The sequence below is a fragment of the Lachnellula hyalina genome (genome assembly GCF_007821495.1).
Source record: "Lachnellula hyalina strain CBS 185.66 chromosome Unknown contig00199, whole genome shotgun sequence".
Classification (NCBI taxonomy): domain Eukaryota; kingdom Fungi; phylum Ascomycota; class Leotiomycetes; order Helotiales; family Lachnaceae; genus Lachnellula; species Lachnellula hyalina.
This window is the reverse complement of record NW_022157313.1, coordinates 21,493-34,977: the sequence shown is the minus strand read 5'-3', so window position 1 is coordinate 34,977 and position 13,485 is coordinate 21,493. Positions and strand designations below refer to the sequence as shown.

The 13,485-nt window shown below is 46.7% G+C and overlaps 5 protein-coding genes across 5 annotated transcripts; 4 read left to right on the top strand and 1 right to left on the bottom strand.

Annotated features, from left to right (window-relative positions):
• Positions 1–716: 716 nt before the first annotated feature.
• Positions 717–1,937, top strand: fip1 (Plasma membrane iron permease; the record flags this gene model as incomplete). Its single annotated transcript, XM_031152724.1, has 3 exons — positions 717–872; positions 928–1,373; positions 1,421–1,937. 3 exons carry the CDS (start codon positions 717–719, stop codon positions 1,935–1,937), a joined length of 1,119 nt encoding a protein of 372 aa, XP_031001959.1.
• A 1,339-nt stretch (positions 1,938–3,276) lies between these two features.
• Positions 3,277–4,671, bottom strand: cog8 (Conserved oligomeric Golgi complex subunit; the record flags this gene model as incomplete). Its single annotated transcript, XM_031152723.1, has 1 exon — positions 3,277–4,671. The coding sequence occupies one exon, from the start codon at positions 4,669–4,671 to the stop codon at positions 3,277–3,279; it is 1,395 nt and encodes a 464-aa protein (XP_031001960.1).
• Positions 4,672–5,100: 429 nt separating this feature from the next.
• On the top strand, positions 5,101–6,718 carry LHYA1_G007797 (uncharacterized protein; the record flags this gene model as incomplete). The annotated part of the gene is made up of 3 exons (XM_031152722.1): positions 5,101–5,383; positions 5,439–6,175; positions 6,494–6,718. 3 exons carry the CDS (start codon positions 5,101–5,103, stop codon positions 6,716–6,718), a joined length of 1,245 nt encoding a protein of 414 aa, XP_031001966.1.
• A 499-nt stretch (positions 6,719–7,217) lies between these two features.
• On the top strand, positions 7,218–8,357 carry LHYA1_G007796 (putative TLC domain-containing protein; the record flags this gene model as incomplete). Its single annotated transcript, XM_031152721.1, has 2 exons — positions 7,218–7,700; positions 7,752–8,357. The coding sequence occupies 2 exons, from the start codon at positions 7,218–7,220 to the stop codon at positions 8,355–8,357; spliced, it is 1,089 nt and encodes a 362-aa protein (XP_031001968.1).
• A 2,378-nt stretch (positions 8,358–10,735) lies between these two features.
• On the top strand, positions 10,736–11,051 carry LHYA1_G007795 (uncharacterized protein; the record flags this gene model as incomplete). The annotated part of the gene is made up of 2 exons (XM_031152720.1): positions 10,736–10,769; positions 10,873–11,051. The coding sequence occupies 2 exons, from the start codon at positions 10,736–10,738 to the stop codon at positions 11,049–11,051; spliced, it is 213 nt and encodes a 70-aa protein (XP_031001964.1).
• Between the last annotated feature and the right edge of the window lie 2,434 nt (positions 11,052–13,485).

The following is a 13,485-nucleotide window of genomic DNA, read 5'->3' as shown; positions in this document are numbered from 1 at the left end:
ATAATCAGATCCTTCCTGGCCATCTGATTCGTTCATCAGTAGTCTCCACACAATAGCCGACATTGATCCGGCTGCTTGTTCTTGACTAAGAGCCCTGCATCCCCACCCCTTTCCCCACCTCATAGGTCGTAAAACAAACTTATCAGATCCGCGTGGCCTCCCTCTGCCCTCAAACCTACCAAGTAAGCCGTACTTCCATATGCGAGTCAGAACAACCCCCACCCACCTACCTACCACACCACACCACACCAGAGCCGATCTCAGCCGAATCAGTCAGGAGCACGACACAATTCCATTTCGTCGCCCAACTCTATAGCAGATATATTCCAGCTGCATAGTCGCATCAGCTCCAACAGTGCTTGTCTTGTCTCTTGGACCAAGATCTGATAAGTATATTCGACAACATCAGCTCCACCCCGTTATCGCCCGCGAATCACTCTTACCGACCCGCACAGTAGCGTCGCATCGTACGATTGCGGCCTAACATCCCTGCCCGTCCCTCCCGTTTAATCAGATCAAAATTCAACTGAACCTGCATTATCTGATCGCATCCCCTCCATCATCAACCGGCACATCCAACCGCACCTGGTTACCACCTCCTTCCTCTTCCACTTCAAAAAAGGTTCACATCCTCAGTCGCTCTCCAGTGAGAGTAAATTCCAATCCTAGAATCACCTGACGACTCTCTTGACTTCTTGTGAAAGAAGTGAATCAACATGACCGTTAATGTCTTTGCCGTCCCGGTGTTCTTCGTCGTCTTCAGAGAGACGCTCGAGACTGCCGTCATCGTGTCCGTCTTGCTTGCATTCTTAAAGCAAACCCTCGATGGCCCGAATCGCGATAGAGCCGTGTACAAGAAACTTGTGAAGCAGGTAAATGATCCCCTTCCAACCCGCCAAACATCTTCCTAACGTTTTGTGTTTGTAGGTTTGGTATGGCACAATAGCTGGTCTTGCCTGCTGTCTGATTATCGGCGCCGGCATGATCGGTGCCTTCTACGGCCTCGGAAAAGACAGATGGGCAAACACCGAGTATTACTGGGAAGGCTCCTTTGCCATCTTTGCGTCTGTCGTAATCAGCATTCTCGGTGCTGCTCTGCTCCGCGTCTCCAAGATGCAGGAGAAATGGCGTGTCAAGTTGGCCAAGGCATTGGAGACGCAAAAGGTGACCACTGGTGGTCGGAGAGGGGCGTTGAAGCGATGGGCTGAGAAATATGCCATGTTCATGCTACCATTCATCACGGTTTTGAGAGAGGGTCTCGAGGCTGTTGTATTTATTGCCGGTGTATCGTTTTCATCGCCTGCTTCTGCTGTTCCGTTACCAGTTGTCATTGGATTGATCGCTGGCTTTGCTGCCGGGTGGATTCTCTACAAGTAAGTCTCTTTGAAACCGCTCTTCTGGACCCCACTAACACATTCAGGGGTGGCGCTACCTCCAAGCTTCAATACTTCCTCATTATCTCCACCTGTCTCCTCTACCTCGTCGCCGCCGGTCTCTTGTCCAGAGCCGTCTGGTACTTTGAAGCTCAAAATTGGAACGACATAACCGGTGGTGATGCCGCTGAGACAGGATCCGGTGCCGGATCCTACGATATCAGAAGGAGTGTCTGGCACGTCAACTTTGGCAACCCAGAGCTCAATGGTGGTGGAGGATGGGGTATCTTCAACGCAATCCTGGGATGGCAGAACTCTGCAACATACGGCTCTGTTATCTCGTATAACGTGTACTGGATCGCAATCATCATTGGCTTCCTCGTCATGCGGTACAAGGAAACCACTGGACACCTGCCACTCATGAAGGCGAAGACGCCCAAGGCTTCTTCCGATGAATCGAGTCCGTCTGGCGGTGGAATCGTAAGCCATGATAGCGTGAGCAAGGATCCAGAGAAGAACGTAGCGGCAGTCGACGCATTGCCCACAAGGACGATCTCTGAGTGAGTACGAGAAGATTGGTGTAAGAATCCGCCCAAGGACCTTGGGCGAATTGAATATTCATGCCGGAAATAGATAGATGACTTTTTAATGAAACGAATGCCTGCATACCCACCGCACAGGCATAACTACATACTTCCCTCGGCGGTTCTTTGGATACAAATGAGCTACCTAGCCGTGCATGTACTTGGCCACTTTATAATATACAATAAAAGAAAAATATAACCAAAGAAAAAAAAACACAACATCATCCTCCACACTACACCAAGCTCTGAACCCAACATTGAGAAATTGCACCATCCTCCTACTTTTTTGGTTTTCGAAAACTTGCAAGTGCAAATAACTTATCCACGCAAATATCATTCAATGCTTTTTATCTTTTACAAAAACCTTAAAAAGCAAATTGCAACCCAAAAAAAAAAAGATGTTGGGAGAAGGAACGAAGGAAGGAGTGAAATAAACGGAGAAGCTAATAACTATATCTGCATCCATCCATCCATCTTCTAGCTTTAATCAATCATCTCCCTCCCATCCGGGGGAGGGAGACGCTGATTTTGTCGGTGTACTGTATGTATAACGGGGATTGGTGGTACGAAAGATCTGGTGATTGTATGTATGGTATGTATGGTACTCGAGTACTGTACTAGGTAACACGAGCGGCCGCCTGGGTATAACGCTACTGTACTGTACAGCGTGCAAGTACGTACGGTACGTACGCGTACGTTGTGTAAGATACAGTAAGTAGTAGCTAGTGGTAAAACAGAGGAAATGAAGTAAGTAGTTTTGGATGTCAGTTGCAAGGAAAGGACAGGAAAGGAAAGGATGGAGAGGAAATGGGTTGCAGGTATAGTATGTAGGGTAGGTATGATGGATAGATAGATAGATACTGTAGATAGATGGTGGGTTGCGTTGCTGTGCTGTAGGTGGTTTGGGTACGTACCAGAGTATGCATGCTTGGTAATAGGTTGGCTGTTATTGGTGGAGGGAGATATAGGTGGAACCGAGACAGGACATGTTTCCGCCCCTTTCTTGTACAGTAGGTGGATGAATGAATGAATGCATGCATGAATGTATTGTCGTTATGTGAAGATAAGGGGATTTATTTACTATACTCGCAGTAGTGGTAAAATAGTGCTGCGTAGATTGTCCTTGTCCTCGTCCTCTTTGGGGCTTGCTTGTTGTAAGTACCGACTAGGTGGATTTCAGCTATCCGCCCGCATGTAAAGCTGGTAAATGGAGTGATAGATTGATATGCAAATCTCAGAGTTCATTCTCAGTCAGCTACATCCTGGTATGCCATCTAAATATGCCATCTAGTATCATTACTCATGAAATCTACTCTACACTACCCTTCCCTCGCCCCAACCATACTCTCCAACCTCCCAGCCAGCACTCTATGCTTCTTAATAACCTCCACCCACTCCCCATCCTCATCACTTTCCTCCTCCCCATCCCCCTCGTCTAAAAACGCAAGCATTAAGCTGAAATCCCCACCCAACCGTCCCAAACTCCCCGCACAGTAAAGAACCTGCGTAAGCAAACTATCCCTACTACTCCTATCTCTCACATTCGGCAAATACGTCCTCAGCGTCCCCTCCAACATCCCCACCAAGTTCAACGCAAACGTCCCCAACGCACTAGGCAACGGCATCAACGGATCCTCCTGCCTGCTTTCCCCTTTTAGACTCTTGAACTCATCTAGTGGTACGGGGTTGGCTGAAGCTGGAGGGAAGATAGAGCGGTACATGCTAACAATCGCAAAACTCTGTTCCCGAAAAATCTCAATATATCTCTTCAAAAACCGTTCCGTCTGCTGGCCCCCCTCCCATTTCCCGGTTTTCGCTTGCCCATTTCTCAATTTCGCCGTTTCTTGATCAGCGAGATCACGAAGCGGAGAAAGCGCAGAGAGCATTTGGTCCAAATTTGATAATCTGCAAACTAAAAATAGTGCTCCTAATGCTCCTTCTCTTGCGCCTAGCGAGAGTGTGGTGTTTGCGGGAACGGGATCGAGTTCTGGTGCCACGCGCCGCAGCCAGCTGATTGTACGCATTGCGCTTGCGAGCTTGAGATTGTTGGCTCGTAGACTTGCTATCAGGTTGCTGCACATATCTTGCATGGCTGTTTCCGCCTGTAGACTCACGCTTGATATCAGGGGGGACTCGGGGTATAGGCCATGTAAGCGCTTGATGTGCGCGTTGAGATCGAGGGCCGAGGCATAGTTTAGGGTTGCGTTTGTATTTGTGCTTGCTGCTGTGTTGGAGGAGGATGATATTGCTGAGGAGAGAAGGGTGGGCAGGTCGAGGACGTCGGAGAGACGGTCAATGTTTCGGGAGAGAAGGAGGGCTTTTCGCCGGCGGTCGAGGAGAGGGTTGGGATTTTCGGGACGTAGATTATATGTTTCGCTGAAGTGGATAGCTGCGTCGTCTAGCTTGGGGAGGGCATCTCGCAGAGAGGCTGAGGATTGAGCAAGGGCAGGTAAGGTTGTGCCTAGAGTAGATAGATGTGTAGAGGAGTCGATTATGGCTTTGTGTGAGCGTTTCGAGAGGGCTTGTAGGGAGCGTAGTAGTGAGTTTGTTGTTTGAGTGAGTGATTGGGGCTCGGTAGTTGTTAAACTGGAGAGGGGGAGTGTTGAAAGCCGCGACAGGTAAGTAATCGTGGTTTGATCTGTGGATGATGGCGGGGGTCGTGGTGAGGGTGTATCGAAGTAGGGGACTAGTAATTCATATAAGGGATCCGCCATGGTTGAGGTTGCGGGGTGGTCAAATATTCGAGTCGCTCGTAGTAAATGTACGGAGGTAACTCTCGAAGTTGAAGGAACGCTAGCAGTCTAGCGTGGAATTGGTATTCCCAAAACCAAATGTACTTTTCAAGATACTAAGATTCTGATAAAACGAACCTATTTGGCTTAAATGGATAAAACTGAATAATAAGCAAAGTTTTATGCTAGCTTGTATATAATAAGATGGCTTTTAAAAGTCAGCTAAAAGAACCTTAGTTCCTGGAGCTACCTACTCCGTAAATGCCCCGCTAAGGCCCGAGCCACCACCACTTGTGTGACCACCGCAAGCATATCTACATACATCGACTTTCTTGAATTAAAAGAGGCCCTGGTGCAATTGATTCTGTCTGACTAGGTTCTTGACTCCTCAATCATACAAGGGGAACAACAATGTCTATCCATCGCCAAAATGGCCAGGACAAGGTCGCTACCTTCAGAGGCGTTTATATGGCTGGAAAGCCGGCCAACAGTCGATGGAATGTATGTTGCCAAAATGGAGTAATATCATCTCTGTCCGAATCTATCGATACCTCTGAAGAAGCTGGACAATTCCTAGGTCCTAGTCTCTGTCATCCCCACATACATCTAGACAAATGCTTTCTTTTATCATATCCAAAGTATGCGGATCTAGAAATAAAGAAGGGTGATTTTGCAGAAGCAATGGAGTTAACTAGTATGTTCTGATATTTCTCTTCATAAGAGCTGTCCAGTAACGCATTGTGTTTCAGCTACAGCGAAGTCTAGATTCGAAGTAGACGATCTCATGGAAAGAGGCAGAGCCTTGATCGAAGAGTCGATTAGCTTTGGAGTTACTCATATGAGGGCCTTTGTCGAAGTAGACCATGGGGTTGGTATGAAGTGTTTAGAGGCTGGCCTCCGTCTCAAAGACGAATTCAAAGATCACTGTTTCGTCCAAATTTGTGTCTTTGCCCAGGATCCAATCTTCAGCTACGATGACAAAGGGCAAGCCATGAAGTCATTGCTGGAAAAGGCAGTTGGGATGGAAGGAGTCGATGCATTTGGGTCTACTCCTTACGTGGAAAAGGACCTTCATACCCAAGATCAAAACGTCTCGTACGCCATAAACTTGGCGAAGGATCACAAGCTACATTTGGACTTTCATATCGATTACAACCTTGATCCAACACAAGAAAGCGTAGTCCTTGTGGCCATCGACTATCTACGCAGATATGGATGGCCTTCGGATTTGGATTCCCCAGACTTTAGAACCATAGTATTCGGTCACTGCAGCCGGCTAACACTGTTTGATAAAGCCGAGTGGCTCAATATATCCAAGAAATCCCAGGGCTTGCCAATATCATTTGTCGGCCTTCCCACATCCGATCTCTTCATGATGGGAAGACCAAGGGAAGGGGCTGGTGGTGGTGAAAGGCCCAGAGGCACACTTCAAATTCCGCAAATGATTGGAGAATATGGCTTCAACGGAGCCATAGGTATCAATAATGTTGGTAATGCCTTCACACCCTACGGGAGTTGCGATCCTCTTGCCCTTGCCAGCATTGGGGTTGGAATATACCAGGTACGCAACTTCTGCGAGCATTTTTTTTCGTGTCATCATTCGGACACATTCGAGACTTTGACAATCCTTCCAAACGTATCGAGGGGTTCGATACGTTATAAACACCTGTCGAACTCCAAATTGTTCTCATTCAGACAGTACTAACGTAAATTTGCAGGCTGGAACAAAGAAAGACGCCGAGGTTTTGCTAGTAAGTCTCCGGAGACACGCTTTGTATGCAGAGTATTGCTAATACTATGTAAGCAATGTATATCAAGTCGAGCCAAGTTAGCGATTGGTGCAGGAGCGACTTTTAATCATGAATTGGATGTGGGTGAGTCTGGAGACTTTGTAGTCTTCGGTAAGGCCGTAGCAGCCACCGGATCGAGTTCATTCAGATCAAAGAGGAGGACAAATCAAGATTTGATAAATGATCCACCACATGAGAGGACAACAGTTTTCCGGGGGAGTATAGTCAGTCATAGGTAGCTGTCACGCATACAGCCAAGGAGGGCAGTTGTAGCGACTCACATGCCACGTGCCATAGTAAGACAGGCAGCCGAGATAAACATGTTCAGCTGGCTAGGTGGTTCTGATTCACCCAGGGGTCCGTTGGAGACTATAATAATCCAAACCTCCCATAAAGTAGAGAATTAATCGAACAAACCGACAGATTCTTTGTATCAAAAGTAACAACTCCGTCATCGAAAGACCCCGAATACTTAGCGATATCCGATCATCCACGATTACGATAACCCCTGAACGTCGACCCAAAGTGGCTTAGTGCTGAACATCATTCCCTAACTCCGCTTCTGTTGGGACTCGAGCTCGAGTCAACCGCGTCTCTCTCTTTACTTCTCGTGATACACGAGTGAAGAGCCGCATACGACGTTGACGCTTCCTGGTGGGAAGCAGAAACGGATTATTTTATTTGCCCTTCTTAGGTTATTCTTCCCGATTTCTGACCTCCCAGCCTTCCACCTCCAGAATGCACGATCCCTTTCCTATAGGTCCGCCGCCATGGCTTAGCAAGGCCGTACAACCATTCGCAGACACATTTCATCTGACTACACTCCCTATGCACATCCACCAAGTCCTCGGCAGCTTCATTTTCTACTATTTCATCAATCTAGTTGTTGCACCCATCGCTTCTCGCAAACTATTCCCAGCCAAGTATGCAAAGCTGTCTCCGGAGCGGAAGATTAACTGGGACGTCCATGTGGTATCGCTGGTCCAAAGTACTCTTGTCAATTCCCTCGCACTTTATGTGATGTGGAAAGATGAGGAGCGCAAGGCCATGGACTGGCAGCAGCGAGTCTGGGGCTATACCGGAGCAGCTGGAATGATACAGGGCTTGGCCAGCGGGTACTTTCTCTGGGACTTGGTGATTACCCTTCAGAACGTGCGGCTATTCGGACCCGGCATGCTTGCCCACGCCTTTTGCGCTCTCGTAGTATTTTCTTTTGGATTCGTAAGTAAAGCGGCTTCACTGCAAGAAGAACATTTACTAATAACCTTCCAGAGACCTTTCGTTAACTTCTACGGCTGCACATTCATCCTCTACGAGCTATCCTCTCCTTTCCTCAATTTCCACTGGTTCTTTGACAAACTCGACATGACTGGATCTCGCGCCCAACTTTACAACGGAATAGCACTTCTAGTGACATTTTTCGGCTGCCGTCTTGTGTGGGGTACATACCAGTCCGTTCGAGTGTACCAGGATGTTTGGGCTGCTATCCACCACAAGCCAGCCGCTGCAAGCATCCACTTTGATGCCCTGAACAACAGCACCAACGCGGCAGCAGATGCCGCAGCAGGACACAGCGCAGCTCCTATCCACGGAGATATTATGCGATTCGCCGGCGAAGAGTTTGTTCCGTTGTGGCTCGGCTTCACATACCTAGGAAGCAATATCATACTCAACACACTCAATTTCTACTGGTTTGGAAAGATGATCGAGACTGTCAGGAAGAGGTTCCAGCCGCCAAAGGAGGAGAGGAAGAAGATGAAGGCTACGACTACAGCTTCGAAGAGTACGGGCGCCAATGGAAAGGTCAGGGTCGATCTTGATGAGACTGAGGTACGCAGACGGAATGTTGTGGGTGAGCCTTTCCCAGCAGTGACATAATTGAAGGATTGGAGCATGGGTGGTAATGAGTCATGAGAGAGGAATAGCGTTGTTCGGTTTTGTGTATGCTCTGGATCTTTTTTGTATCAAAGTTCCTTACCCCTATCAATCTTGACTGTCGGACTGGCAGCTATGGGGTTTTCACTTCGCAGGTGAGAGCTCCTCGGTGGCCTTCTCCGCATTCTGCGATTGATTGTACAGGGCTACTAGATTGGCGCTTGGCGGCTTCCGGTACGGTGTTTATAACGAAGGACATAATGAAAGCAATCAAACGACCTAGCCCCGACAAGCTGTATTGAAAATTCGAAACTCAAAGCTGAGTGCCTCCTCAAGTTCGATGCTCTTCAGAAAAAGCAGACGGCTTTCTTTCTTTGCAACTACTATACTACCTTATCTCAACTTTATCCTACATCATCGTGCAAGTGCACGTTTCAGCTTACCCCTTAGACTCACATCCTCTTATTATAGCCGAGTTCTTACTCAGCCCTACAGAGAAATGGCTTGCGCTTATGCATAACTTCTGACTTCAGGATTATAAGGATTCGATATTTAGTGCAGAGTCAGCAAGCACTGCTGAGAATCCCAGCTAGCTCTTTTCTTCTTTTAACTTTTAAAGCTTACGTAATGGTAGAGGCCATATTGATGCCATGGTTATATATTACGCGCGCTGCTGAAAGAGCTTGGATTCGACACATTATAGGCTCTTTTATGGGGTAAGGGTCTGGCTGATAAGTCTTATTTTAAGATTGGTACTATGTACCTTTTACACTAGCGTCAAAGAGCCAGTCATAGACTACCTACGTAAGGTACGGAGGTATGAGGGGTTTTGTCTATCAACGCTAAGTAGTCTCCATAGTCAGACTCTAAAGAAAAACCAATATCTGAGTTTAAACTTTAAAGACTACAGAGTCCAGACCGGGATGTGGCACATCTTGATATATCGTGCTTTCCGGCGGTATTAACAGTGTAGTACGCTACTGGTAACTATACGATATCTCTCAAGTGATTGGAGCATATAGATTATGTGGAGTAAGTTTAACATTAAAGCCTTACATTAAATCTAACCCCATATATACCGGCAACTCATCCTCAGCCCCCACATAACGGCTTGGGACCAATTCGGAATACACCGTTCCAAAAGAAACGCTTAGGCAGCTCAGCATTCAAGCTACGCCGAATTGATATCTGTGGGGCTTTGTGTAGGCAGAAAGTAACTAAGGACTTCATTATCAATTATTTGGTATTTTGCTCCGTGCGGCAGAAAAGTAATTTGATTCCCTTTTTAAGTTTAAAGGACCTGTTGTGAAGTGCATACCCTATCTGCCAATTTAAGTGGCTATGAATAGTAATTTAGAGACAGCAGATCATTCGATTATCACCGTAAATTCTCACTGTACTCCGTAGAAAAACCGGGGTATGAGTTACTTGTCAACTCGTCGGCCGCACGTAGTAGGTAGGGGGTTAAAATAAGATTTACGAAGCGGGTCTTAGTGAGAAAGAAATAAGATTTCAGTTGACGAGCTGAGAAAGGCGGCGGAATTGCGGTCTTCTGATTGGCTGGCTGTGCGAAGGAAGTGTTACCGTTGGATCCACGAGCCCCCTGCGTTATGCAGAATCCAGTAAAATTCTCAGCCTTGAGAACCTCGAGAACCTCATTAGGTTAGCAATTGACATTATTTATACCCCCTGGCGCGCAAATCAATCCTTCGCGGCACAATGGTGCCAGCCTTACCATCATCAAACGCACAGCCAACCTCTAAGCCTCTTTTTGGCACGATTTAATACTCTATTGACCCCCCGAAAAGGGGGGCGTTCTTCAACGCTCCTCTTCTTTATCTTTTATAGTATTATACTCGTCCAATTCCGTCCACTGAATTAGTTCCTGTTCTGAGAGGTTTAGCCTATTTACCGTACCCTCAATCCACCAATATGCCTCGTCCATACCAGAACTCTCTTTTCGGCTGCTTCACTCCTTTCGACGGCTGTAAGTTATACATATCTCGTCGAGGCTGGATATGAAAAGCCTCATTTATTTTCATCGACTTTTGTTATCCTATGCCGCCTGGGGCTTTTAAAAGCAGTGCCGCTTTTTTGCCTACTACGAGCCTATCTATACCTGAAATAAGCACATTACTGACATTTTCCTTCCCAGGCCTCAAAGCATGGTGCTGCACTTGTGTCGTCTCCGGAAAAAACCATCAGTAAGGATGACTCTAATTTCACCCTACTCCCGAAACTATCTTGGACAGAAAAGAACTAACTCTCCGTGATCTAGTCGTATTGCATATGGCAGTGACCAAGGATACAGCACCTGTAACGCATGGTGTATTGGATGGGCCGCGCTCGCAGCCGTCGGCGGATGTGGTTTTTTCCTGCAGATGATTGACCGTGGTAACATGAGACAGAAATACGGTATGTTGAGCCAAACATCAATCCATCCATCAATCCAAATCAATCACTTTATCACATGCATACCTTGAGCATTACAGTCTGCTAATGTCTTACGGAAAAACAGATCTCGAAGGTTCGGGATGCGGCGAGTGTTGCACAGCTTTCTGCTGTAGTTGTTGCGAGGTTGCCCAGACGGCCAAGGAGCTCGATTATTTGCAGATGGCGCCGGGTGGTGCGCCGGGTGGATATGTTCCACAGGAGAAGATGGATGCTGTTCCCCAGGCTCCTCCGCAACAATACTAGATGAGATATTCCATTGCGTGGGTAATTTTAGGCTTTGGGAGTGGCGACTCTTGCTCTTCTCGTTATATTATGTTTGGATTGGTTGGGTATGAATAAGCAGGAGTTGGTGTGCCAGATTGCAAAATTGGTTGGGTACTTGAGCTTTGGATTTTCTTGGATGGAATTGGGAGGCATTAGTGCGATATATATACCTTATTGCTTTCCTCACTCATACTTATTTGCCGTTGAGATTTCAAAGCATGATTTTTTCAGACACGTTTTTCCTTCTAAAAAGTCTGCTCGCTGTCAATTTTTCTGGCGGTGTGTTGAATTTGAACTTTTCCGACCTTTCCCCGCTGATTCAACGTCATTTCGAGTAGGTATTTTGAAGGCCCGGCTTTTTGTTCTGCTTTTATGCACTCATCTAACAAATTGATATTAATATAAGTATAAAGCCAATGTCAGGATCTTCAACCTACTAATCGTTTACCAAAACTGTATACAAGCAGAGAGCACCCCATTTCTTAGAGTCTTGGAAGTTTCATTCGAAATTGAAAAGTTCTTGGGGAGCGTTGGATTTGACAGACTCTGCTGTCTTAGAGTTGCGATCTTCGGCCGATACTTACTTTATAAGGAAGCAAGCTCACGAAGATATTGCTTGTCATCAGGGTGTGTTTTTTTTGCTGTCATTCTCTCGGTCGTTATTTTTTCTTTCATGCATGTATTGACTTCATTGATAAATCAATATGGTCCCTCCAAATGCGCAAAACAACGCCATTTTTACCGGGACCACCGTGGATATTGATGAAAGAGGTAATACTGGAATTCAGGAGACAGCATTATTGTAATGTCGAGTTGTTCTAGCTATGTGAACCGAGAGATCGGTGGAGGCGAGGCCCCTCATCTTAGCTAAACCTGTGGAAGAAGTATTGAGGATTCATTCAAACTTTCAAAGTGAGTTCTGTCTTACCCGGGGTAAAGAATGAAGCCTGACCTTCTTAGGAAGTCATGCCCTTGGCGTACTGGGGAGATGGGTTTCATTTTGCTCCCCTTCTTTTTATATCTCCTATTTGATTATCCCTAATCTTGGGTTAGAAGAAGTCAAAGACAAAACCAAAAACAACTTCAAGAATAGCATAGCATACCTCCTAGCGTGTGACCACTTTATACATGTACTCGTTTTTCCTGTGGGTCTCCGAAAGACACTGCTGCATGTGTTTAGGGTGGACGGCGATCATGGTCAACAACTTCCAGAGGGCGTCTTCGAGGTTGAGATGTTCCGAGGCTGGGGCTCGATGTGCTGTCTTTCGGTGGACAAAAGAAGCGGTACTTGTTATCATCGACTTTTGATGTCCCACGCCGCCTAGGACATTATAAATTCGTGCCACTTTTTCTGTCCGCGGCGATGTTATGTTGATGGTACAACCTAATCTCATTTGGCGAGACAGCCCACGAAATACTATCGGATGACAAAGTCTGAAGGTACAGTAGTTGGATAGCTTCGGATTATAAGTCTTTCCAAGTAATTTCGCGCTTTTACTCCATAGCAGAGACTAGGTAACCCGATGTACTGGACAGGTATTTTTTCATAGATGGCATTCGGGCCATCGAAGTCCATCAATACCAAGACTTCTGGACGAGGGTATAGGCTCATGTAACTTGAATAAAGGATTTTTGAACGAAAAAATAAACAGGAGCGAGTAGAACAGTAGATGAAAACCTCCTCCAAGGGAAGACACTTCTCTCAAGGGGAAAGTGACGTGTATCCAACGCAGCACTAATTTGGATATTATAGAACGTGAACAATAATTTGAAGGCATTTGGCGAGAAATTACTTCTAGGCTCGATGAATAGGAACGATGGATATCAAGTAGAAATATCGATAAAAGCTTCCCCACCCGATTGCTAGAGAGGAGCTGCCGTCGCCGGAACGAGGCGGATTTGATGGATCAACTGGATCTCTGGATCTTCGTAGTTTGTAGTTCGTAGAACGCCACACCCCACGCTCTGGGGCGGGCGAGGATTGCACTAAGTAATACTCCCTCCCATTGGAGTGGTTGTGATGATTTGCATTGATAAACGTATCCTGTAAATGCGACGGCGTCTCTTCTTGTGAATCAATCCACTCACTGCATCAAGTCCTCCACAGGTGACCTGCAAGCCTCACTTGAACGTTGTGTAATAAATACGGCGTCGATTAATGACTTGATTGAAAACAAGTGTCGCATTTCTCCATCGCTGCCAAACAATTTGCTGTTGGTGTTGCCCTCATTTGGCCGACAGCTTCGGCCAATCAAGAGACATTCTCGCTACAGCCCCGACCAACCTCAAGCTTTCGTAATTGCGACCAGCCAGCCCAGCCTTCAATCAGCATCAGCCGACTCCCTTCTACCCTATCTACAACCCATTCTCCCAGCCACCGCGGCTTCTCACAACCTCGAATTGACCCTCACCC